The sequence below is a fragment of the Malus domestica genome, chromosome 15 (genome assembly GCF_042453785.1).
Source record: "Malus domestica chromosome 15, GDT2T_hap1".
In the NCBI taxonomy this organism is placed as follows: domain Eukaryota; kingdom Viridiplantae; phylum Streptophyta; class Magnoliopsida; order Rosales; family Rosaceae; genus Malus; species Malus domestica.
The window spans coordinates 50,215,320-50,242,466 of NC_091675.1; the positions used below are offsets into that span (position 1 = coordinate 50,215,320).

Below are 27,147 nucleotides of genomic sequence, written 5' to 3' on the forward strand. Positions count from 1 at the left end.
TACTAATCAAATATCTTGAGTTTCTCATTTCCATAAAAGTGATTTTACTATTCATGAATAGTAACTGGTTTGCTACTGTAGTTTTGTCCGAAATGATTGCTGCCACTGCTGCTTTCACTTGCGGCTAACTTTGTCTTCAACTGCAACTACTGCGACTACTTACAAAATACAAAGTATTCTACTGGGAGTACATTCAAACAATTTACAAATTCCCTATTGGGATACAAGCTATTACATTTTTAAACTAAAACTCAAAACTCGTAAGGGTCTTGAGAATCAGGAGGGAAAATATTTCCTTGTGTAGCTACTGCGCACTGGGATGAAGCGTCTGAAGAATTGTCGGAGTCCGAACTATCTTCATTTTCTTCTTGCAATTCTTTCATGAGGATTTTGGCTAGAGCCTTGAGCTTTGAAGTCTTCTTCTTTTTCGAACTGCTTGAAGATTTGGATGATTTGGCCTTGCCTTTTAGGGAGGAAGAATGACTAATGTCCGATAATGATTCAATTTCTTCCTTGGTTGGTTCAGGTAGGGCTTCAGCAGATGGGGCTGCGACTGCAGGTATTGGTGAGGTTTCCGCTGGGAAGTCTCTGAGCACAACTTCTATAATCTTCTGATGGTTGAATTTGTCCCACCACTTGATCATTCTTTGTCGGAAGACTTGATTGGATTCAATCTCGTAGTTCCAACGGAGGATCCATGGGACCTTGTACTTTGCCATGAATAGGGCGAACAAAGGAATTCCTTCATCAAAACGTGTTCTATCGAATTTCTTCTGGAAAATGCCTGATAAGACTTGCTTGAAATCATCCGGCATGAGATCGGAGATAAGGCCATGATCTGACCACCATCTGGGGAACCATGCAAGAAAATTCAATCTGAAACTTCGATCAAAGGTTATAAACCATGAGTGACTAAAATCTTCTGATTGGTGCAAGAAAATATTAGTCCAAGCTTGAATGTAATCAAAATAGGTATAATGGTTTGAGTGGCTAGGAAAGGTATTACTTTTAAATGGTTTGGGTTGAAAGAGAGGTACTCCCCATTCTGATTCTATCAAGAATTTGTTAATGGTAAGGGAATGGTACAGGATTTTGTTTTGGTTACCAGGGGTTTTATCGAAAATTGGTTTTATGGTGATGGATGAAGTCTCATTAAGTATGGTGGTATAGTATTTGAGGGTTTTGTGGAATTCACTTGGTTGAAAATGGGAATTGGTTGGAAACATCTTTTTGGCTATGACCTCAGGTGTTTTCAGGTTTTTGTAGTTGAGGGGTATACTGAAGAGATACTCTTTGGAAGGTTTAATAACGTAAGGGGATGTTTTGGTATAGCTTACTGAGGGAGATGGCGATTGCCTGTAGGTAGAAGAGAAAGGATCATACTGGTTTACTAACGCTGTTTGGTAATTTGGTCGGATACTTCCTAGAGTTGATCCTAATGGAGTAAATCTATTGGTAATGGCTAAGGCCGAGGAACCGGGAATAGGTTCCTGTTTTGGTGGTGGTAATGAGGCTGGAAGCCTCCTTTGTTGGCTACTGCCTTGTGAAGAAGTTGTGTTTTTATTAGACATTCTTCCCCTGCAAAAATTCTCTGGTTAGGAAATCTGGAATGCAGTTATGGCTGCCTTTAATGTATTCAATGTCAAAATCAAAGATTGATAATATGACTTGCCATCGTGCAAAAATCTGTTCGGTGAATCCAAAGACAAGGATGTCTACAATTTGAGTCTGACTAAGGTCATGATTATTGATATAGCTATTTGCTACCATGGAGATATGTTGGAGTTTGTTTAATAACTCTTGTTCTGATAAACCATCTATATTCCATTCATAGAGTTTATCAGAAGAGACAGTGAATTGGGAGTGGAAATTCCTTTCTTCAAACTGAAGATCAGGAGGTGTTGGCCTGGGATACCAGTTTTTGGTTAAGGATGTAGGATTAGTTCTTTTGACGTTAAGACGTTTTACTTCAAGATTCTGAAAGGCTTTTTCCATTTGATGGATGGAAATAACACTTTCATCTTCTGAACCCTGAGTGGAGGAAGGTGTTTCAGAATCATGTGGGTTATTAATCACACGAACTGATTTATCTTTTTCTAGCTTATTGAGCATTTGTTCTATCTTAATAGATGTTGAGGTTTTTAAAGAGGGTGACTCCCTAAAACTGGTTAAGGGTATTTCTTTACTAAGAGGTTTGATCGACAAATTGTCAATTTTTGTTTCAATTTTATCCAACTGTTTTCCTATGGTATGTAGGCTTTGGTTGGTAAAATTGTTTTGTTCAATGACAGGTTTGACACCTGCATCTTCCTTTGGAAGTTTGAACGGTGATGCTAGGATTTGTGTATTCGCAGTACTAATAAGAATAGTTTCTTTTGGCGGGTGACTGGAGGAGACAATTGTCTTGTCTTCTTTAAGCCAATTTTCTTTGGTTATTACCTGTACTTGTTTTTCAGACTCATAATGGTTCTCAACGAAGTCGAAGAAAAATATTTCAAGTCTGTTAGTTTGCATGAAATCTTTCCATGCCTTATGGATTTTTAGTTTTTCTTTAGTAGTGTACTTACTCCTGAAGAAGTTTCGCCGAGAGACATTTTCTAAGGCTTCTATGTCTCTACAGAGTTTTTTACGATCATATTTAAAAGGTTCTTGTCTGGTTAATACCAATAGTTGGTGATGTACTGGTTCTGCATCAAAGTCAGAAGCAGTTGGGGATATTTGTTCTTCCTTATTAGGAATGGATGGGGTATGGTAAGTAGGCTGGACTACTTGGGCGTTTGTCTCAAGTGATTGAAGTTTAAAATTTAAAAGGTCATTTATTAATTCTTGATGGGTGACCAATGAGCCTGTATCTACTGATTTTAATTTCCTATTAGCTAAAGAATTGATTAATTCTTGGTCACGACCTTGCCTATCGTTTGGCATAGATCCAGAGAAAGAATTCCTACTGGAAGCAAAAGATTTAAGTGATCTATTAGAGTCGCAAGACTTTCTGGCAGGACGATCAAAATTAATTTTAACCGTTCTGTCAAAGTATTGTTCTATGTTGTCTAAATTGACGAGACTGTTTTGGATGGCTACCGGCCGACTTTCATTTATCAGACACCAATCTGAAGGAAGATTGATTTCTGACCACCTAATGGTTCTAGGTATTTTAATGTTGGCATTCTCTTGATTGGTTTGGATCAAGAGAGTATGATCCTTCGGACTTTTGGTTAAAGCCTGAAAGTTCATATTTGTGCCAGTGACTTTATAATAAATTCTGTAAATTAAGGCCAAAGGCTGTGTTCCTTCAAGGACTTTATATCCTGAAGTTTTGATATTTAGTGTAAGTGCTTTTAGCATGTGTGGGTCGGATAGACTTATGGTGAGATCTGGAAAGCAATCAAAATGGATAGGTCCATTACAGAGACTGGATTCAACCATACCAAGCGATGCTATATATATATATATTCCCATTCAACTCCACCGCCGCACCCCTCCCTCAACCTAACCCAAAATTCGATGACCCCTAACCACAAGTGTCTTTAGTAAAATGATAAAATCTGCCTAGTATGGCCTGTAACATTCTGTCCCGGTTGTCTGTTAGGTTTTTAGTTTATAAATAGTCAAGTCAAACAAGAAAAACATTTATCGCCACTTACTACTCAAAACTCTCTCAAGTTCATAGTTTCTATTAAACTATCTCTTTCTGAAGTAGGCATCAAAAATCTTTTCGCGGACACCCTTCCCCTTTTTTCTTAGGTGTCCGTCAATTAGGCTAATGATGATTCTTGTTTTGTAGGTGAAATTTCGTCAATTTAATCATGTACGAAATTTGCATCAACAATCACCAGCCAACATCAATAGCGACAACTAAAGTGGATTTAATTATAAAATAGCATTCATATATTGTATTTCTAATTATATTATGACTGACACACCCCGACCTAGAATGTCTACTTGGAACCCGAGTCGAGTTGTGATGGCCGACACCTGAAGGGTGACGAAACCATAAAGTGTAGTGTAGTGGAAATAGAATATGAATAATTTAAGCCTAAAGGTGCCTAATCAAGAGAGTGCACGGGTGAGAAAGATTGAACCCCTTTCACACGTGATGTCAGAGCATAAGAACAGTACAGTAATTAGGGTGAGGATTATACCACTGAAGATAACCATCTCCTGAGATTTGCCAGCATCCTCGTTTACACGTAAGCATAGCTACAAAACCTGGAGGGGCGAAAAACAAAGTTGAGTGGGTCAGCAAAACAATGCTTGGAAGAAAACCTTTATTTTCGAACATATTAACCCATTGCTGTAAAACAAGTATAGTTTCCTTGAAACATACTACGTAAGTATGTAAACAATAATACAACAACACTATAACCAGTAATATGCCAAGACATGATATATCGAATGCCACAGTAATATAATCATGAGATAATCAATTATAGCTAAGTGCTCATCAATCTATGCTAGCACACAAGTCGGAACTACCTAAGGTAATTCTACCTGACAGGCTGGGTGTAATAAATGCGCTCTAGTACTACGATCACGTGAAGCTGGTGCAGAAGGCACGGGTCACATACAAGTCGGATTGCCTAATGCAATCTACCCGACAGGCTGGCACCTAACTTGGATCCAAGACGAGCGAACGGTGTGGATGTTAAATATGGAATCGGGGCATCCAAATTAGCCTAAGATGGTCAGGTGGGGTCTCGGCCCACGCGCCTCCACACGCAGTGGCTAGCCGCCACAATTCGCCAGAAAATTTCACTATTTCTAAAAATTCTCAAATTTCACATAAATAAAGATCTCAAAGAGAGGAAAAACTTTCATACATGTGGCCAAGGCCAAAAGTGGACGGAAGATGATCAATTTTTCCCACAAAGCCGGTGGGTGCCTAAAGCTTCCTGGCGTCAATTAGTCGTCTACGGTGGTCCAACGAGGTCAAGGCTGGTCAGGATTTGCTCCTGGGATGATGGGCTACAAAGCCCAAGTGGTGGCATCAGCCATCGCTTTGCTGATTCGCCGAAAATTTCAAAAGAGTGACCGGAACACTGTTGATTTTCGTCAACTTTCGTGGCCTCAAAGCGCCACATACCGTGGTTAATCAAGGTGGTTCTTGGGTGGGTTTTGTAGAAGGGAATGAGATTTTCAAGATGGTGGTGGTGGCGTCAAAAAACTCCACCGGAGTTGGCCGGAATCGGCCTTGGAAAGTGGGTGGTCGAACTGGGTTGTGTGGGTCAACGGGAAGGAGAAGCTGGGAGCTTCTCTCCCTCTCCTTGATTGGCCCTTTTTTTTCTTTCCACTTTTCTGATTGGTCCTCAAAAGAAATAATATGATTGGTTCCTTATTTCCTTACTGAAAGCTGATTGGCTTCTTTCCCACAAGATGGGAGTTCAATTTATTTAACTAACTTTAAATAACCAATTTCAAATGTCCGTAACTATACCGTTATAATCAGGAATTGCAAACGGCTTTCGCCTATGCGTTCGTACCAACGAGTACTACGAGGATACGCTAAAAGAATAAGTCATACGTTCCTCTAAACAATGGTCAACGGAAGTCAAAGTCCTTGCCTCTAGGACATTTTCGTAAATCCATGCTTTTAAAATTAATAAAAACGTAAAATTAGGGACGAGTCGTCACAATGACTATTGGAGAATTTAGCATAAGAACACAAGCTTATAATATGAAAGAAGAATATAAAATTTTTGTGTAGGGTTAATCACACTAACACCCCTTGAGGTTTATCGTTTTTTCACAAAGCCCCCTCAGGTTTGAAACATTACACTAACACCCCTTTATGTTTTAATTCACTTTCACATCCACCCCCACCCCTTAAGGATGAAATCACCCTTGTAGTTAATTATTTAAAAATAAAAACTATTATAAATAAATAGGACAAAAATCAAAATAAGAAAATTATATTAAAACATTAAAAAAAAAACCCTAGATGCATATCTTATATTCAATGAATCCCTTCCTCCCTATCAATTTCTTAGCCAGCACCCTAAATGCATGCATCATATATCATCGCATCTCTTCTTCCCTTCCAATTTCTTAGCCTGCACCCACCCCACCCTCCCTCTCTTTTCAAAGAAAGAATATCAGCATTAAAACTTTGAAAACAAGGGATGCAGCGAACATCCTAAGCTACGAAAATATTTTCCTCTGTTGATCTCTTTGTGTTCACATGCTCCACCCAAGGACAAATGGGCATATATACAATGTCTTTTTTACCGAAGGATTCAATAACATGCATAGCCATTGCTTGTTTTGCTGTAAGGCTTTTGGTGATCATATCGAAGAAGCTTATCTAGAAAATCAATAGCCAATCAATAGCCTCTGGAGAAATCAGATGCCAATTTTTCACATTGATAAATCTTACAAAAGGATTTCTTTTGTTTTTTTCCTTTTAATGTTTAAATGTAATTTTTTGAATGTGATTTATTTATCTATAAATTTTTATTTTTATGTAATTAACTACAAGGTTAATTTCGTACTTAAGGGGTCCTTAAGTGGTGGATGTGAAGGTGAATTAAAACATGAAGGGGTTTTATTGTAATGTTTCAAACCTGAGGGGGTTTTGTTAAAAAACAATAAACCTCAAGAGGTGTTAGTGTAATTAACCATTTTTGTGTATTAGCTAATGTTTTTATTTATTTATTATTATTAAAGGGAATGAGAATGTTCAAAACTATTATAGGATAAGAGAGTTTCGAACACGAAACAAATAGGTAGAAGGCCAACACTATATCCATTAGGATATTAGATCACATGCAAATATAATCACAAGTATAGAATTTAGTTCAAACAACAAACGCTGGCTACATCTTCTGTGTTTCTCCTTTCGTTTTCGCCTGGACGAGGGTATCGGATCCTTTAGTCAAGATACTAACACAGACTGCGTGTGAATGAATCAACACCCTAAACTAACAAGGCTCTCCACATTGCGAGGGTTGGGTAACGTCTATTGTAGGCAGTCTTACTTCACTTTTGCAAATAGGTTGTTTCACTTTTGCAAATGGGCTGTTTCAACATATTTCACAAAGGAGCAACATGTTCGTAACGTCAAGGCTTACTCTCATTTAGAATCATTCTTGGGTCGATCCCGTTTAGTAACCAAATAAAAGATGTTGAGATGTGTCATTGACCAAAAGAATGCTTGTTTTACTGAACCAAAAAATTGGCTCATGTGTAAAGAATGCAAACATCAAAGATTATGTACCTTCTCAGTGAACCTTCTACTGTTAAAATATGCCTACAAGAAAGGACTAGCCTTCAATCATTTGAAGCCGTTAGTTCTTCCATAGAAGGCAACTAAGCTTCAGAATGAACATCGGCATACTGTGTAATCTTACGAGTGATTTTCCCTTGTAAGCCGTTCAAAGAGTCATAATCATGTTTAAATTACACATCAAAGCGAAAATTATCTTGACCTAAAACACCATTGCTATGAGCATAACTGAAAGATGAAAACTACGTTTATTCAGATAAACGAAAATAAAAGTACATTTGGGACAATGCTAAAGGTTTATAGGATTACCTGTATCATCAATACTATGCTCTCTGCTCACAAAGTTTATTTTGAATTGGTTGAATTACTACACCTCCAGACACCAAAATAGCCACCATCTCATCAGAATCAACTCCCGCATCAACTTGGTTGCGCCCCACACCCTCGAAGAACTCAATCCGCTTAGTAGTGAAATCAATTCTTTTATCCAATTGATGATCAAGTCCGATCAAACTTTCAAGACGACCAGGATCAAGAAAATTCTTACCTTCCAGTTTCAGGTATTCAATCAAAAGCAGCTTCTCATCAAGTTCTTGATTCTTAAATTTCGCTTTTTCCAATTGTCTGTTCAGCTTGGATATATTGTTCTTAAGAAAGGATTCTTGATCCACCATGAACTTACCTTGCCTTTCTTCAGGTAAATTCTTGAATTTTTCGAGTACATAAAATGCTTCCTATGGGAAGGCCACACATCCGCCTTGGTATCAGAAGTATTGTAAATAACAGCACATGCAATAACCCCGCATGAAGTTGTGATCTCATTCAGCTTTCTGAAGAAACTAGCCTTCCTCTTTTTTAAGGTTGCTCTCCTGCTTGGTTCATGAGAAATCAATTCATGCTTAGTCGTATTTTTAGCCATGCTTGGGAATACAAAGAAGCAGCAGGTACCTTCCGGAAGTTGCACATGAGATGGTTATATAGGGAAGTACTTCGGTGGCTGCAAGGAGTCAACTCAACCGTAATATTGCTCTTAACTGTAGCATCTTCAAGGATATAGGTATCACCTATAATTGGTCGGGAAAAGAGTAAGTATGGTATATAATTGAATAGGATTACTAAACAAGATTTTCAGCATTTAATTTGTCAACCAAATTCAGTTGGAAAATGACGTTTGTATTTCATTTAAGAGTAAACAACCTTCTAAAAGGATATTCAACATACGACTAAGATTATTTGCATGACCTAGTGCATTTGTAGAATACATGATACTCGCACTAGTGGTGGTAGTTCTTACAAGTTTTACATGCTGGTTTTGCATCCGAGAAAGAGAGATTTTGTTTTGTTTGTTTTGCTTTTCATTGTTATTTTCTTTTGCTCTTCTAATGCATGGTGTTCATTTTCTTTTCAAAGGCTTATGCATATTATAATATCTTTTTCCAAGTGGCACAGATTTAGAGTCCACATAAGCGTAAAACGTGGGATTCACAGCGTCCACACAGACACTAAAAAGACTTACTAACAGGCTAGTTAATGGAAGGATCAATTTGTAGGTTTTATTTTATTAGGTTTTATTTTATTTCGGGTAGCCGACCCCACTTAGTGGGAAAAGGCTTTGTTGTTGTTGTTGTTGTTATTTTATTTCGGGTATAAGTTTGAAAATGTGAAGGAGTACCTTGGAAACGATCCAAGAGTTTGGGGAGTTTTCTGTAGTTGATCCTAATAATAATAGAACTCTAAGAATCAACAAATAAAAAAAATTAATAAAAGAAGTGAATTTCCAACCCTTTGCTAATAAAAAAATTAATAAAAGTAGATGATCCTAATAATAATCAAAGATTTCAGTTAAAAGTCCAGAGTAAACAGAGAACTATCTTAGCCAATAAAAGTTACCTGAAATATAGATAAGTTTCTGAGGTCAATTGCTTGGCTTGAAGATCAATCTCCAACAAGCGTCTCCATCATAAACAATATGGACCTTCCTTTTAACAATCATAATCCCATAGGAGGAATTGCAACTGATCTGGCATCTTAAGGAAAACACCATCTCCAGTTTAGGACTTTTGAGTAAAGTTGTGTAATCTGAACGAGGAAGAACAAAAACTGACACATTTAGGAGAAGAAACCTGCCACAGATGATACTGTTCCAAGGTCAAATGCTTCTCTACCAAGCAATCAATCAATTGCTTCTCTACCTAGCATTTCCAGTAATAAATGAAAGTGCTAGAAAAGGAAACTAGATGAAAGCATATAACAGATGAAGGAAAGCTAAAAAATCAAATCTGTAAAGATTTAAGGAAATATGTTTCTATTAGGGGGGGCGGGGGGGGGGGGGAACAAACAAGGAAACAATTTCAAAGCATTTAGGGATTTTCTTATTCCACGGTTTTGTCTTATTGTGGTCTAGTAATGGTCTCAATTCAACATAATGAACAAATTATATAGTCTCATACTTTTTTCTAGACAAATATTTCCTGGAAAAACTAAGAACTTGTTGATATGTTAAAATAAATATAAAGTTAAAAGTCTACTCATGACTTTTTAGCGTACTATTTTCTATCGAAACAAACTGAGCCAAGGCAAATAACTTTGTCGCACTTTCCATTAAACTAAATTTAAATCATTGAGATCAATAAATTATACCTAAATATACCATGCTCCTTTGACATATTTGTGTACCGATGAATCCAAATTAGTTTCCCATACGATGTTTCCAAATCTGTTTTAGCTTCGTCCCATGTACCTTCTTCCAAATAGGATCCATTTATTCTGTGTCTTTGAGTTTTGACCGAAGGACTCTTGTACTTCCGCAAGAGAGCATTTATCCAGGTATCCAGGTAATAATCTCAATTCTCAATACATATTACATACACAATGCAGCTACCAATAATCTCTACAAGAACAAGCACCATCTCTGAAATGATGAAAACGAATAGGATCTCTTAGGATTATTTCTCTTTTTTCCACCTCAGAGAAGAGCTTCATTGTTGTATGACAATCACAGCAGACTCTCAAATTCTTCATCACCCTAATTGGAGCTGATGGTGGCAAGCTGATAATTCCAAAAGTTACAGCTAACTTTTACTGTGGTAGTTCACTTTGCTGTCCTTAAGTTACAGTTCAGAAGTAATCAACTTACCAACAATACAATCTATTTTCTGTATCTTACGCAACCAACCGAGTATATATTAATTGAACCATTTGGTGAGACCGATCGCCACTAACAAAAGAATGAACTTTGTTTCCTACCTCTATCCAACTTAGACCAGGTTCCTTCTTAACTCCTCGATTTTTCATCAGTTCCCTAATTCTTTTGGCCGGTAACTCTATCGCAGCATCATTGTAAATGTTGTACAGAAGAACATATGATGCAGCAGCTTGAGGTTCAAGATCAATTAGTTTTTCTGCAACACGTTTTGCAGCAACAGTGTCCATATAAACCCTGCAAGCACTCAACAAGGCTCGCCACATAACTGGATTATCCTCAAAAGATGAGTTGAAAATGAACTTCTCAGCATCTGCTAGCCTTCCTGCACGACCTAGGAGATCAACAACGCAGGCACAGTGCTCTACATTGGTTGACATGCCATAATCTTTCTTCATTGTTTCAAAATATCTGCATTAACAAGAAGAGTCAAGAAATTAACACACCCTGGAAGTGAGCATTTAAAGTGCATTCACAAGTGTTCATTTTTACAAACCAAATATTGGGTTGCAATTGAAAAGGCCTGACATGATGACCTAGAAACAAAACAACAACAACAACAACAAAGCCTTTTCCCACTAAGTGGGGTCGGCTGTATGAATCCTAGAAAGCCATTCCGCTCAGTTATGTGCCATGTCTTTCGTTAGATCCATGTACTCTAAGTCTTTTCTTAGAGTCTCTTCCAAAGTCACATGATGACCTAGAAACCACAAAATAAATTTCTAATGGCATACCTCTCCAAATGATTCCTATTCAATTATAAATTGATTCCCAGCAGTTCAACACTACAAAACAATACATTTTCCTCATTACATCTAAATGCTCCACGCTTTCTTCCCTTCATGACTTCTTAGATGGTTTACCTACGCTATTGTTAATTTCAGTTCCCTGCAACTTATCACCTCTTACTTTCCCAACCAAGTCCCAAATTCACGAAAATTACTTACTGAAAAAACTGAAGAGCAGAATATTAACCATTGGTGAATTGTGAACAAAAACAAGGAGTGAGAAGCATAAGATGAAGTTTGTTTCACTTTCAAAAAGATTTGAGCTAAAAGAAAGAACAAGAGATGTGTGAAGAAGGAAAACGGAGGGAAATTGTTTATGTTACTGTATTTGGTTCCTTGAAGAATACGTAAGGAAATTCTTACAAATATACATACTTCGTATCTTATTTCACATATTTTTCCCAGAAACTTTGAGAAGGAAAATGGAGTTATTTAATCTTGTTTCCTTATCTTTACGATTTTTATTTCAAATCAAACAAAAGCAATGAAATTTAAATTTTCAGTTTCTATAACCTACCGTAAACCTTCTTCTACTAGCCCTCCATGACTGCATGCAGTCAGAACTCCAAGGAAAGTGATGTGGTTGGGTGCAATTCCACAAGTCTTCATCAACTCAAAAAGATTCAAGGCTTCATTTGCACATCCATGTTGTGCTTTGCTACATATCATCACGGACCAGGAAACCACATCAGGATTCTCTATCTCTGTAAAGGAAAAATTAGCAGAATCAATATCTCCAGCTTTTGCATACATGCATATCTGTGAATTTTGAACAACAGTGAATTTCCCAAATCCAGCTTTTACAGCATATCCTTGGATCTGCTCTCCAGATCTTGCTGCAGCCAAATCAGCACACGCACCCAGCATGCTTGATATTATGAATTCATCAGGCTTCATTCCAGATTCCAGGAGTCTATAAAATAAATCAAATGCACTTTCAATTTCCCCATTTTGGATATAACCTGCAACCATGGATGTCCACGAGACAATATCTAGCCTAGGAGTTAAGTTAAAGCATCTCAACGCATAATTGGATAAACCCAAAGAACAATAGACATCAATAAGCCCACTTCCAATGAATTCATCTCCCTGTAGGTCATACTTGTAGACTTGAGTGTGAACTTGTTTCCCGTACTCAAGAGCTTCAACCGATTTACAAGCTCTCAATATGATTGAGAAAGTAAATGTTGATGGCTTGATTCCTAGCCTTTGCATCTCTGATAGAAGATTAAACACTTCATTTGCATGTCCATAAGAAAAGGTCTCTATTTGGAGGAACCCCGCAATCATGGCATTATACAAAACAACATTGCGGTAAGGCATGAATTTGAATATTTGTATCGCCTCACCTAAGCCACAAGTCTTTGCATACATATCAAGCAATGCCGTTCCTACTGCAACATCTAAGTCCAACCCCAGTTTGACATTGTATCCATGAAGTATTTTCCCAAATAGTCCTGAATTGTCAAGAATTTTGCCACACGCCTTGAGGGCACTCCCCAGTGTATAGGTATTCAAGCTCAACCCACACTGATGCATTTTCACTAGAGTGGTCAATGTTTCCTCGTTAGCACCAATTCGAGCATAGCAAGCAATCAAGGAATTCCATGAGACAAGGTCCAAGTTATCCGAACTCTGAAACAAATTCCTAGCATGATCAACTCGGCCACACTTGGAGTACATATCAATAAGAGAATTGGTCAGAACAACTTCTGAGCCCAACGCGTTGACGACTATCAATCCATGAACCAGCTTACCCAGCTCAAAATCACCGGTTTGACCACACACACTCAAAGCACCTGCATAAGTAAACCTATCAAGTTTTAAACCAGCCATTTTTGCTTCGTTAAAAACACCCATGGCCTTATCAAACAGACCCACCTCGTTATATCCAGAAATCAAGGAGTTGTACGAAATGAGATTCCGCTTAGGCATTCTATCGAACAGGTGGCGTGCACTGTCGAATTCTCCGAGCCTGGAATACATGGTGAGAAGATTGTTGAGTAAAAACATACAGGGCTTAAAGGAGGTTTTGATGATGTGGGCGTGGGCAAGTTTGCCGTGGAGCGAAGACCCAGTTTTGGTAGCGTGTTGGACAAGTTTTGTATAGGCAACATTGTCGAGAGAATAGTTGGGATGGCAAAGTTGAGAGCACTGCTGTGGAGTAGGTGCGGGTTGAGGCAACTTACTGGGTTCTTTTACTTGACCATTGGAAACCAGAGGGTAGAAAAGTTGAATGGAAAGAGGACACTCAGGTTTTGGGGGCCCTGATTTATGGAGCAACATGATTCAAGTCGACAGCTATTGCGGTTCTACGACGACATGGCGACGGCCGTCGTCTTCTTTCCCATGCTTTTCAATCAGCCGCTCTGCAAAGCTTTTCAAATTTAGCCTTCTCTTCTCGACCCATGGTCCAAAGTCCAAACTCGAAAGGACTTCTTTTTAGCCCGAAAACTAACAATGGTGCCTGCGCGTTGTTGCGGGTGTTAAAACTACTGGACGTAAAAATGCATAAAAAAACATGAGAATATGGTGTAAAATGATATGTAACCCAGTTTTGAACTGAGAAGGCAGGCACACATGTTAATCAAAGCGAAAAATGAAAAGCCTATGAATTCCATGTTGCAAACTGGGCTATTGAAAAGCCTCTGAATTTATAGCCTAAATCAGGCCTGATAAAGATAATTTTAAAGCTTTAAAATTTTACACCAATGATAAATTTGAAAAGCATAATAACCATAAAACCTTACTTTTGGACACATGCATTAGTCAGCCTAGAAAAAAAAGGACCAAAAAAAGTACAATAATTTAAAAACACCAACCAATATTTCACAGTAAGAACAAAAGTGACACTAAAACAAAATAAAAAACTATTAAATTCCAGACTATAAACTTTATAACCAAAGAAATTAAATTGATTTACTATTAAAATTGATAGCACAATTAAAATTTCATTATACCACCACAGTTACCGTCACATAGCCAATCATAATTAAAAGAACCTCAATTGTCAAATAAAAATTTTAAGCTATATAAAATCATAAATAAGAGAGCACGCAAGTAGGGAGCAATACTCGCCAAATTGATTTTTGTTGTTTAAAATGTAAACCCCAAACAAAAACCCAAGTAAAAGACCCAGCCATTTTCTTTGCTTTCTCTCAACTACATTTCTTCTTCCATTTCTCTCAGTTTTTTCATTCTCCCTTCCTCTAAACCCGAAGTAATTAACGATAATTTATAACACTACAGAATTATTCCCAATTCTCAACCTCACATAAAATTCAAAGCTCGAAAATAAAAACGTCTGAAAGATTGAATCTGAGAAGGGTAAAATGTGGAAAAATACCTAGATATTTTGTTGGAGGAGGAAAGAAGCCCAAGCAGCTGAATGACTGCGCTCACAGTGATTTTCAAACTCTGCAGAGTTTGTCTCTTGCAATTTTTTTAAAGATCTTGCTGCTTTCTTTGAAAGTTTGGAGAGTTTTTTTATGTTCGTATACTATTAAAAAGAAAACGCATGTTAGTAAAAAGAAAATATCATTGACAACTGCATAGATTATTTCAATTGTGCCTACTATAATCAATTAGGGAGAGAACCAATATAAAGTAATCGATACATTTTCAAACTGAAATATAAATATTTACAAAGCTCTATTACTGAGAAAGACCAACACCCTTATTTTTTGCACCATGATTGGTTTTAATGTTCACATTTATAAATATCACAGGTTTAAGTTCTAATTTTTCTCTCTCTGCCTATTTCAATTTAACTTCTTTTTTCACTTGGTTCAAATGATAGAAACTTACTGAAAGACACAAAGTTTAATTCAACTATAAACAATGTTATCCAATGAATTACATTAACCTCAATCAATTTACAGCGTTCTCAGTGCATGAGGAATGAAAATCGGAAAGAGCTTATTCGTGAAAAGAAAATAATGGAGTTCTTTCCTTTACCGCACTTCCCCTTCCAATTCTACTTTCCCAATTCCCATGTTCAAATGGACCACTTTTCCTAACAAATTTTTTTTCTCTATTGGCTTCCCCCAATAAGTACGGAACCAAACCTATCAATCAATCAACTTAAATTAGCCATTGTTCTCAACACCGTTGGCACATCTTTGATTTGAAAGAAAATTAAGCAATGCTATATATAATTGTGTTCTGCTCCCCTGTCCCCGTTTTTCATTTTTTAATAAATATGGCACCAAACCCATCAACCATTTATCCAATTCAGTGCAGAAAAACCCTATGAAAAGTTATAAAGCATAATTCAAGCATTATAAAAATAACTAAAAACATATAGATTGGTGATTCCACAGCAAAACACAATTTGTTCCACCAAGAATTTGAATAAAATTTTTTTATTCACCTCTCCATAAATGGGGGTAAGGCTAGCCGACATTCACCTCTTCCAGACCCTGCGTAAAGCGGGAGCCTTGTGCACTGGGTACGACCTTTATATTTTTCGTAGTTTTTGCATATCCTGAAAAAACTTATATTTTTCAAACTTCATTTTACTATAATCTATACTAATGTTAGCTTGAATGAATGACAAACAGTTGTTACCTTCTTGAATTAACAAAGATAAGTACCATTTTACATTAGTTGAAGGTAATATAAATTTGTTAACAAAAAAGACAAACATAAAAGTATAAAAAAAAAAAAGACAGCCATTAGTTGAGGAGAAACCAATGTCATGTTGAATCAACGACAAACAGTTGCTATCTCCTCGAATTAATGAAGATAACCATCATTTTTCATTAGTTGAAGGCAATATAAAAAGAGATTATACATGTGCAGTTTTAATATGCACAAATCCTATGCAATCAACCAAATCACTCGTGTCTTCTCAGGCAGGAAAATACAATGGAACAATCAGGAGGTTTCCATGGCTATCAAAAGACCACGACTACTCCAAATACAACCTCTACTTCTGGTAAAATTATTCTTCCTTAATTTTCTTAATAATTAACTTACCTATGTATAATTTCACATTTCTTACAATACACACACACACACACACACACTTTTCTTGATATATATATATGTGTGTGGTACCATTTTTATATATCTATTGCACGTATTAGATGTATGTATCTTGGTTAATTCAGAGCCTATCTGTCCGTTTGTCTTTGAGATCTATCTATAGTTGTATACTCTTAAGAAGGAAACACATGCATTTGCACAAAAAACAAAGTTTTTTGTTGGGTTAAATACTTATGAATCACTCTTAGCACTAATTAATTCTACAAAGTATGAATATCCTACCATTAATCCGAATTAAAAGATAGTTGACAAAATTCAGTACCTACAATATTTGTGATTCCCCAAGATTCTCAAATGCATATATTTTCGAACATATCCAGGCAAACACAAAATTCAAAACTAAATTCATAGTCAAAACATTTAAAAGAAAATCACATTGATAATATCAACCCAAATCAGCAAAGAAAAGTAATATTGGGAAATATCCACCACCACCTCAGACGGAAGCCCGTTTTCAATAATCCTTTGGTTGTTTATAAACCCTTTGATGGGCACACAGATGCCACGCACAGTCTTAAGGGTGATGCGACCACAACGCTAAAATTTCCTACAGAGATAAAAAGAAATCAACAAAATTTAGCCAACTCTAAATTCAGTAGAGGAAAAAAAAACCCTTAAAACAACAGAAAAAAAAAAAAAAAAAACCTCAAAATTCAAGAAAAAGGAAGGACAAAAATCACAAATCACATAACCAAAATTAATAAAACAATAAATAAAATAAGAAAAACCAACATCCAGAAACACAAAAATAATGGGTTAAAGCAAGGAAATCCATCTGTAAAAGAGTTTTTTCGCTTTGAACCTTGACAACTGAATCTCCTGAACAGTAACGCAATGATCAGAACGAAGCCGGAAAAAATTGAGCCTAGGCTTGACAAAATTGATCTACAGTGATATCAACGTTTTAAAGGGTCCAGCCGCAACCGGAATCAGCAAGACCAAGACAAAAAATAAGTTCTCAGAAAGTTACATGTTCTTATGAAATATGTGCTCGAGGTCAATTCGCTCCCTGTTTGAGATGTAACAACGTGCTCAGAAAGTTACATGTTCTTAATTGAGTTCTTGGGTCCAGGTATTCTAAACCTTATGTACAGATAGAACAATATTCTTTTTCCAAACAATCACGTAATTGCTAGATTCTCAATCTGATAACATCATAGTCATTTAGACTTTATGTGTATAATTGACAGTCTTAGTTCATAGATTGATAACACACACACACACACACGAACAGAGACCATGTATCATGGGCATAAATGTCCCACAGATATACAACGAAGAACCATTGAGAAACTAAGGGTGATATCTAGGCTCCATCTAGATTTAATAATTAAAAGAGAAATGAAAATATAAAGAGTTCAAAGGAAATCCCTTTCAAGCATCAGAACCAACTTTTTTTAGTAACTCCATTAGTTCCAATCTAAAATTAAGGAATAATCTTCAAGAATGAGAAAACCGATAAACAATTGAAACGGAAAGTCTGACTTTTGTTCACCAATACCCAAACCAAGGCACATGATCAAGCAGCCAAATTACCAACTACTATCTGCCATTCACAACATGTGTCAACAGTGTCATAACATTAAAGGATTCAAGATAGTATTATACTCACAGGAGACTTGGGAAAGATTTCCGCAAGCAGCTTCAAAACGCTACAATCTAACATGTATAGGTGCAATAAGAAAACAGAAACAGAAAAAAAAAACCCACAACAACAAATATCAAAAGAAAGAAGAATTCCCACATCCTTCTTACAACAACAACAACAAAGCCTTTTCCCACATCCTTCTTATTACAGAAAAAAAAAAGGAGGCTAAAAGGAGAAATTTGAGACTGCATTGATACAAAAATGAACCAAAATACAAACAAAAACTGCATCATAAGAAAAACAAACATGAAAAAAAAAGGATCACAGCCAAAATAAAAGCACAAATCAACGACTATTACTCTAAAAAGCAGAAACCAAGTAAATAATGATAACCCAGAACCGAAACTCACATAGAAATCCAAATGAACGTGTAAAGTTTTCACCTTTGAGAGAAGAAACAGAAGTGAGAGCGAAGAGCAAGTTCCAGAATGATAGAAAAGAGATCTGTGAAAGCAGCGGAAACAAATGGAAAACCCTAGAATCAGGACGGGAAACAGGCCAAATTAGCATAAAATTATCGGGAAAATTAAATAATAATGACTTGCCTGGTAGAACAAAAGGTTTTAGGAGGGTGTTGGAAGAGAGAATCTGACTGTGATTGGTTTCAGATCAGAGGAAGAAGAAGAGAGGAACCTTTGAGAAAGAGAGAGAGAGAGAGAGATGTGGCTTCGCTTTTGCATCCTCCTTCCCATTACGCGATGATCAACACGCGCACAACACGGGTAAAATTGTCATTTCACTGTGCAATACAGAAACTTAAGCTGAGAATCAGCAGAAGTGACAGAAGTTATATGTTATGTGATTTCTTTTGATAATTCTTTTTGGGGATGTTTGTTTGGCCTCACTAGCCCTCATTGGACTAGACTAGATTAAAGATTAGTGTAGTCTATTGTTTGTTAGCTGGAGGGACTAATTTTAATGGGATAAGGGGGGACTCGCCACGACTAAATCCATCGCTAAACGGTCTTAGCGAGGCACTCCGAAAACCAGCGGACTGCTACGACCATCGTTGCTCGCATCCTTGTCTTGCTTGATTGCGTCCCTGTACTACTCGACTTGGTCCTCTTCCTGCTCGATGCGTCCTCGTCCGGCTCAACTTCTCATTTGAGAAAGCAAAGAAAACCCCTAGACGGTCCAACGTCCTCATCGCCCATGCGTCCATTGTTCACTTTCCTGTTCATCTCTCTCTCATCCCTCTCTCTAACTTGATCATCATCTCCATTTTTGCGTCTAATTACTTGTTTTTTGGAATTGGGTTATGGGTTCTAGTTATTCTAGATTCTGGTTATTTTGCTTCTAGTTATTTTGGATTTTGTTGATTTGGATGAAATTTCGTTAATTTATGGGATTAAAATATGAAACTTGGAGTGGATTATGGGTTATTTTGCAATTTCCCCTTTTGGTTATGTAGGGATTCGTAGCCATAAATGGGGATTCTGGGTTTTGTTAATTGGATGAAGTTTCGTTAATTTTTAGATTAAAACTAGAAAAAGTGCCCAAGCGTTGCTACAGGTGTTAAAAATATTTTGGAAATATATCTATACAGAAAATAGAGGTTTCTTATCCTTTGAGTTTCAAGTTCTGAATCAAGATCACTAATTCTAAACTACAATTCGAAAAACTATTTCCAGACTGTTGGACATCAAAAAGAACACTAATTCTAAAATACAAATTCAATTTCTCTCCATGTTAAAAAGCATGTAAGCAGAGTCAAAGGACATAGTTTCTATTACCGGAACAAAAAATTGAAACCATATACGTTGAGAAACATGCAAAACTCACCTGGAAACGCTGGATTAGATCGGTCTCAACCAAGTTCAAAGCGAATCCAAAATGGGCAATAAATTTCTGAAATAAAAAACAAAAGCACATGAGATACTAACAAAAGCCATAAAAAAAATGGATAATCAAAACCTTGTGCGGCAACAAACATGCAGAACTTACTTCGAAAACCCAGATCAAACCAACCAAAAACCCAAAAATATTAACAGAATCAAACCAAAAAAGCAGAGAAATTAACAACCCTGACTACTAATCGAAGAACAACATATGCGAGCCATAATGAACCATTACACATATTTGAACCAACAATTTAGGAAATCAGTATATCACAAAGAGAAAACAATCTCACACTTGCAATGACACTTCTTATTAGTATAGCTAAACTACAAAAGCACTCAGCAAGTTATGCCGTGAACAACCGAGGATCAAATACATATACTCAGATCATGTCTAGAACTCAAGGACTCTAGTAGTGGAAGATCTTCGATCTAACATTTCATCTTTGTGATACGCAAAAGAAAACATACAATATAGCCTGAAGACCAATGACCATAAATCCAACTCACCAAGTGTTTCTTTTTGGCAGGGTCGTAAGAAGAAACAACACCTTCATAAAACCTGCAGACAGAAATTTCATGCAAGAAAATAATCATTTGGGGCTTAAAACTTCAGCGTCACAGACTTAGTGGGCCATATAAAAAAGCATTGAAAAATCGCATGAAGAATAAAGCATTAACCCAAGAGGGAGTTGACTCTTCTGGCAGTTTGGGAAGCCAAAAATTTCACCCATGGGGTATCTACTGAAGATCATAAAAAAAAAAGGTCGTACCCAGTGCACAAGGCTCCCGCTTTACGCAAGGTCTGGGAGAGGTGAATGTCGGCTAGCCTTACCCCCATTTTATGGAGAGGCTGCTCCCAAGTCTCGAACCCGAGACCTACCGCTCATGGGCGAAGGCACTTGCCATCGCACCAAGTGCGACCTCTTTACTGAAGATCATAAGCGGAAACAAAATAACACATGAAAACATCCTGCAAGTCATGGTCAAGTTACTGACTTCTTGCATTGGGTCAAGAACAGAGATATGGTTTCCGCAGCAAATAATGCAAAAAAAGGAGGTTTCATGGTCAAGTTACTGACTTCTTGCATTGGGTCAAGAACAGAGATATGGTTGCCGCAGCAAACATTACACAAAAAGGAGGTGGGTTCGGTCCACATAATTCAAATTTTCCAAGCAAAATTTAATCCTAATCTCTCACCATATATACCCCTTTTCTCCTCGCTCCCTCTCCCACACCACCACCTCTTCCTCTCTCTCTCTTCCCAAAACCCAAGACTCTCTGTTTCTCCAAACTCGGCTACCAAACAATGGACACCACCACCTCTTCCTCTCTCTCTCTCTTCCCAAAACCCAAGACTCTGTTTCTCCAAACTCGGCTACCAAACAATGGAACCCAGATCTGCTCCGAACCCAGATCACCAATGAATGCCTATTTTTCAACTAAATAGGAAATTTTCCCACGAAACCGAAAGCTAGGAACTTTGAACAATGAAATTAAAGTTCAATTAAACCAATTTACAATCAGATGAGATGGAAAATTAGCTAATTAATGCGATTCGATCCTTTTCTGGACGGATTTCCCAAATATTTCTTGGAAAAAAAAAGATTAATTAACGATTTAATCAAGCAATTGGAAACTTTAGCATAAAAATACGAAAATAGAATGAGGAGCACAAAATAGGGAGAGAAATAGAGACCTTGATTCGAAGAGAAATGGTGAAGCCCTAAATCGAGGTGCTTGGTGCAGAGAAGAGAGGCAAGGAGGGAGACGGGGAGAGCAGAAGTCGAGAAGCATCTATAGAAAAGCTGGGTCGACATATAAGAAGGAAGGGCAAAGTTGAAATAACAAAAAAAAAGCAGGGGTGAAAATGGAAGAACACTGTTAATGAACAGTGTATTTTGTGTTGGGTTTTAGTATATGTATAATTTGAAACTTGGAGTGAATTAGTATGTAGGGATTTGTAGCCAAAAATGGGATTGCAATGAAAGGCAGAGAACCTCTGTTCCTTCCTTACACTCCCAAGGCAACACAAGAATTGGGAATGTAAAGGATAAGTGGCTCAGAGTCAACTGTTATATTTTCTGGAATTGTTTCTTTGTTTTCTCAATTTCGTTTCCAAGAATTGCTTATGTTTAGCTTTGTTCCTCGATTTTTTTATTGCGGATCTGCTACTTTTTGTTGGATTGAAGCAAATAACATTAATATTTTGTTATATATCATCGGTTATTTTTTTTTTCTTTTTTTTCTTCATTATCCTGCTTCTTAGTCCAACACTGCATCAAACGCTTCACTAAGCTAGTCCAGCTTAGTCTAGTCTAAGCCAGTCCAACTTAGTCCCTACAACTAGTCCAGTCCGAGACAGTCCGGTGCAACAACCGCACCCTTTAAGTACTAAATTTAATAATATAAGTGTTGCAGTCCCTATTAGAATAGGAATGTGATTGTGTAAATCTTAGTAGATATGTATCTTATATTCCTATTAGGAGTAGATTACCTATTAAATATTGTAATCCTAAAGGGTAATGAATTAACCTTCCCTACTACTATAAATAAAGGCACAATGGGGTGGAATAACACACACCCCACAATTACACATCTCTCTCTTCTTCTCTACTATTGCCGCACCTTTCTCTCTCTATGGCCTCCATAATTGTTTAAATTATGCCTACAACACCTTATCAGCACGCTCTTGACGCTGCGCTAAAGAAAGTTTATTCTTCAATCAGGAGAGTATTACGTTTTAATTATTCTTTTTATGATTAATTAATTGTTTTATTGAATTGATCTAAATGTTATTGATTCAATTTAATTTTTCTTTGTTGAACGTGATACAATGCATTGGAGATACAATTCCGGCTTTCCGAGAAAGATCTTCTACAAATTCAAAGGCTTTTGTTGTTTTCTGCCAATCAAGTACGCTTAAAATAAAGTAAGATATTTGAAACGACCTTGAAGCATGAAAACATTCCCCATTATGCATGAACCCCTACACCTCGAATGTGTCACCTTTGAGTATACCTTTGATCGTCCATAAGTTATATGCAAATGAGACCCTTGAAAAGGTTATGGAATCCGAAATTCCATATCTAAAGTTCAACTTTGCGCTTCGTTGTACTTAGCTCATTGTATTTAGACAGGACATCTCCTTCGCTGTTGATCTTGGTAAAGATGCAGCACCGCGCCTACACGCAACCACTGAATTGGTATTAAAGACGTACCCTGAAGGTACTACGAGGGAAAATCTCAACGCATCTCGAGCGGATCCAACCCCCTTGATCCTCGGAATGATGTTTGCCTTGTTTGTTATGCTGACGCTGGTTACTTATCAAACCCGCACAAGGAAAAATTCTCAAATGGTTATGTCTTTACCGTTCGGGATATCGCAATATCTTGGAGGTTCACGATATGACCTTAGTTGTGAAATCTTCGAATCGTTCCAAAACTCACCTCACTTCACTACGCCACAAGTGAGACATAGTTAGGAGTTCTTGTTGAGCATATTCGAAGTACTTGTTGTGTTTTCGTCCATCGTTGAGTCCCAACGACGATCCATGAAGACTATGCCGCATGTATCCAACGAACCAAGCCATGATACATCAACAAAGTCAACGCCAAGACATATTGCGTCTATATCTACATCAGCAAACCATCAGGAGATTGAAGTCATACAAGCCGATCCCAGACAACCTTGCCGACCTCCGACCTCTACACGACGTCACTGCCGAAGTCAACCTTCCAGAAGCTTGTCCGAGGAATTGGTATGCCTAACTATCATATGCAATGCTTGTAGTTCTCATTTGGAAGTTATGTCAAACTCAGGGGGCAGAAATACAGTCCCTAGTGAGAAAATAAGCAACAATAAAAATTATCAAGACGTAAGTTCATAAATACCAATTCCCTAGTGAGAAAATAAGCAACAATATCTCAAGTAGGCATACAACAATAAGTTATGCCTACAACAATAAGTACTAAATGCGGTGGATTTTGAAGAGAACACAGGTATATGACAGAAGCTATATGTTATGTGATTTCTTTTGATAATTCTTTTTAATTTTAGTGTATTTGTTTTTATTGTTGCTTATTTTCTCACTAGGGACTGTATTTATGCCCCCAAAGTGGTCCTTAGGCTATCATCAATGCCGTTGGTTACATAAATACCAATTCTCACTAGGCATACCAATTCCAAAGTGGTCTCACTAGGGACTGATAAGAAAGTTCAAGACGTAAGTTCATAAAAAATATCTCAAGTTAAAACTCACACTCTCTCTCTCTCTCTCTCTCTCTCTCTCTCTCTCTCTCTCTCTCTCTCTCTCTTCCTTAGGCTATCATCCATGCTTAGTTTTCTCTCACTTTCTCTTGTTGGTTACATGTTTCGTCAAATACAGTTTCAAATACTATGCCATCAATTGTTTCTGGTGATACGGACAACATGTAAATGAGCTTGACAACTAGAATCTCACCAGTTTTACATCATAGTTATGTAAATTCTTTGACACATATAGTTAGTACAAATTTCTATAGCCGCATGTGATCAATTTGCATGATCATTGACCGGCACTTGCAGATTACAAGAACATTTCGAGAGAAGGGTATTCCTTGTGACGTCATATGGATGGTTATTGATTACATGGATGGCTTTCGTTGTTTCACTTTTGACAAGGTATGCATTCCGTTAAATGTTCTTTATTAGTGACAATACATTGGGTGGTTTCCATCACGTCATGTTTTCTGATTAGCTTGGTGCTATTTTGAATGAGTCGTTCCGACTGGGTTCATTTGTGGAATTTTGCTGGATGTCTTTGACTTTTACTTCTAGTGTGAGTCGTCTCATTTTATGTTACTTTTGGAGGTGTAGAGAGAATTTACATGGACATATTTAATTGGCTTGTCAGACCCGCAACTTATGTGGTGTGAAGTGTAAACATAAGTGTAGCTTGTTGGCGTGTCGCTGTGGCATTAATAACCACACAAGAAACTAGTAACATGCGCTGAAAAGACAAAAAAAAAAAAAAAAAAAAATTAAAGTTACAGAACAACATCTATGAAATGTCCCATTTTATGATTGACTGAAACTAACCATTTGAATCCATCTGTAGCGTACTATATTAATTAATATGTTGTTATTGGCTTCAACCTCTGAAGCTATGAGAAATAGGATCAACTAGTAATGGTACCCGCGCGATGCTGCGGACATGAAACTAAACATGTTTCAATGCATTCTTAAGTGAATCAATTTGAATGTAATTTATGAAAGCATAGATTGTAGCATACCTTGTAATTTGTCCAAGGTGGAATTATTTTGTGATAAGGTACTGAAAAAATAAAGTTTTAACATGTTATAGAAGAATATTTAAATCAAATGAACGAATGTTGAGATGTTGAAACAAATTAGTAACATAAACTTTGCATGAACGGGTTTGTCTATGTACACAAAAACATAAACACATCTGTAACATCACTTAAGCCACTAATTTTAACAGCATAAAGAAAATGGAGGTACTAATTTGAAATGACATGTTTGATTCATTGAAAAAGTAGAAAAAAAAAGGATTCTTAGTTGGCTTATATAATCTTTTATACAAAGGCAAAACCACTTACAAATATATAGAATGGCCGATCAATTTGATAGACAAAAATCAGCTAAGTGCCGAAGAATTCTAATCCGAATTCACACGCCGTAGAGATTTTTCTACGCTGATATTGATCCGCAGACAATTCCAAAGAAAAAAAAGATAAAATCTCAACAGAAACATAAACAAATCTGTAACATCACTTAACCCACTAATTGTAACAGCAGAAAGAAGATTGAGGTGCTAATTTGAAATAACATATTTGATTCATTGAAAAAGTAGGAAAAAAAAGGATTCTTAGTTGGCTTATATAATCTTTTATACAAAGCCTTAAAATGCTATGCTCAATTCATTCGAAAGTAGAGAAAAATGGGGCACTTAAGCCACTCGTTGTAACAGCAGAAAGAAAATTGAGCTACTAATTTGAAATGACATGTTTGATTCATTGAAAAAGTAGAAAAACAATAGGATTCTTAGCTGGCTCATATAATCTTTTATGCAAAGCCTTAAAATGTTATGCTCAATTCACTCAAAAGTGGGAAAAAATGGGGTTTTTGCAATGAAATTGTCATGTTTTGATTCAATAGTTTAGACCACATGGACAAAATTTAAATTGCATGCTTCATTCATTCAAAAGTAGGAAAAAAGTCGGATTTTTAGTTGGTTTACATAATTATTTTATAGGAGGTGTTAAAATGGCATGCTTAATTCATTTAAAAGTAGGGAAATGGGATTTTTTCAGTGAAATTGTCATGTTCTGGTTAAATGATTTAGGCAAAATGGACAAAGAAGAAAGAAAACACACCATTTGGTTAAAAGTATTTTTTTTCCTTTTGATTTTGGCCAAAACAAACGGTTCTACCTAAACAAAGTGTTAGTGCTCTTCTTCCCCTGGTTTGGTACTTTGCAAAATAGCTGCTCAAGCGTGATTTCTAAATGGGTAATGCACATCAGACTAAAATTACAAAGAAATTTTAACCTAACATCAAATTTACCCAAACTCCAATCATTCCTCTGATTTGTTCCAAAAAATTACAAACACACTTAATCTAACACTTATCAACGGGTTCCCAGACGTACAAAAAAACGATGACAAAAACTCACCCAAAAATTAAGCTACCAATCTCTCAAGTACGTACTTGATAAAAGTGAAGCATATACATATGTAAAATATAGATGAAATATGCAACAATTGTATAAAAACATGCATAAATGATAAACCAATCTTACAAACATGATAAATAAACAGAAGGTATATAATAATAAAGAAGAAGAAGGAGAACGAAGTACTAAAAATAGCAAGGAAATTGTTTTTGGCGGAAAGAGATTTACCCAAAAAATAAGAGGACCGCCATAGACACTGCCAAATTTGCGATTGATCAACGCCGAAACCAAAATGCAAAAATATCCTCTCAGCGAGGAAAACCTAGTACAGGATCAGAACCAACCCAAAACAAAATGGTTACAATTTCATCCAAATCAACCAAAACTCAAGGTTACACTGTAGGAGTGTTTCCTAGGCCCATTGTGTATTTTTTTATGGTCCAGGTTGTTTTTTTGGCTGTATTTTATTGGTCTTCTGTTCAATGTTTGTATTGCCTGCCCATTGTGGTGGTTGTGTTTAGTGATCCCTCTATGGACTGCTGGTTCACTGTTCGTGTTATTATATAAAGTTGTTGTCTTCCTATTAACAGAATGGGCATTGGACTGTCATTCCTTACAAAAGAATTTCATCATGACGATATCTTTCAGGAACATTGTTATGTTCCTATAAACACAATGGATTCTTAGTTTCATTCCTTACAAAGCAATTTCATTTTGATGAT

General features: G+C 36.7%; 3 protein-coding genes across 26 annotated transcripts; all 3 read right to left on the minus strand.

Moving 5' to 3' along the window:
* On the minus strand, positions 1-7,668 carry LOC139192441 (uncharacterized). Its single transcript, XM_070814573.1, has 3 exons — positions 7,532-7,668; positions 4,143-4,209; positions 1-1,578 (listed from the first exon to the last, which is right to left on the minus strand). The coding sequence occupies exons 2-3, from the start codon at positions 4,196-4,198 to the stop codon at positions 252-254; spliced, it is 1,383 nt and encodes a 460-aa protein (XP_070670674.1). The 5' UTR covers positions 4,199-4,209; positions 7,532-7,668; the 3' UTR covers positions 1-251.
* LOC114821763 (pentatricopeptide repeat-containing protein At3g13880-like) lies at positions 7,206-26,750 on the minus strand. Of its 24 annotated transcripts, none has more exons than XM_070814569.1 (13): positions 21,448-21,543; positions 20,258-20,309; positions 19,692-19,757; positions 18,455-18,648; positions 18,293-18,353; positions 16,697-16,808; positions 15,585-15,698; positions 14,559-14,711; positions 11,730-13,679; positions 9,863-10,835; positions 9,113-9,301; positions 8,171-8,286; positions 7,206-8,091 (listed from the first exon to the last, which is right to left on the minus strand). In XM_070814569.1, exons 9-10 carry the CDS (start codon positions 13,496-13,498, stop codon positions 10,385-10,387), a joined length of 2,220 nt encoding a protein of 739 aa, XP_070670670.1. In that variant the 5' UTR covers positions 13,499-13,679; positions 14,559-14,711; positions 15,585-15,698; positions 16,697-16,808; positions 18,293-18,353; positions 18,455-18,648; positions 19,692-19,757; positions 20,258-20,309; positions 21,448-21,543; the 3' UTR covers positions 7,206-8,091; positions 8,171-8,286; positions 9,113-9,301; positions 9,863-10,384. The 24 variants fall into 24 exon arrangements, with proteins under 24 accessions (XP_070670670.1, XP_070670669.1, XP_070670653.1 ...); XM_070814568.1 differs by having other exon boundaries at positions 9,113-9,345; XM_070814552.1 differs by adding an exon at positions 17,874-17,920 and having other exon boundaries at positions 7,206-8,286; positions 9,113-9,345.
* Positions 7,546-8,141, minus strand: LOC114821430 (agamous-like MADS-box protein AGL86). The gene is made up of 2 exons (XM_029093531.1): positions 7,905-8,141; positions 7,546-7,821 (listed from the first exon to the last, which is right to left on the minus strand). Exons 1-2 carry the CDS (start codon positions 8,139-8,141, stop codon positions 7,546-7,548), a joined length of 513 nt encoding a protein of 170 aa, XP_028949364.1.
* Positions 26,751-27,147: the final 397 nt, after the last annotated feature.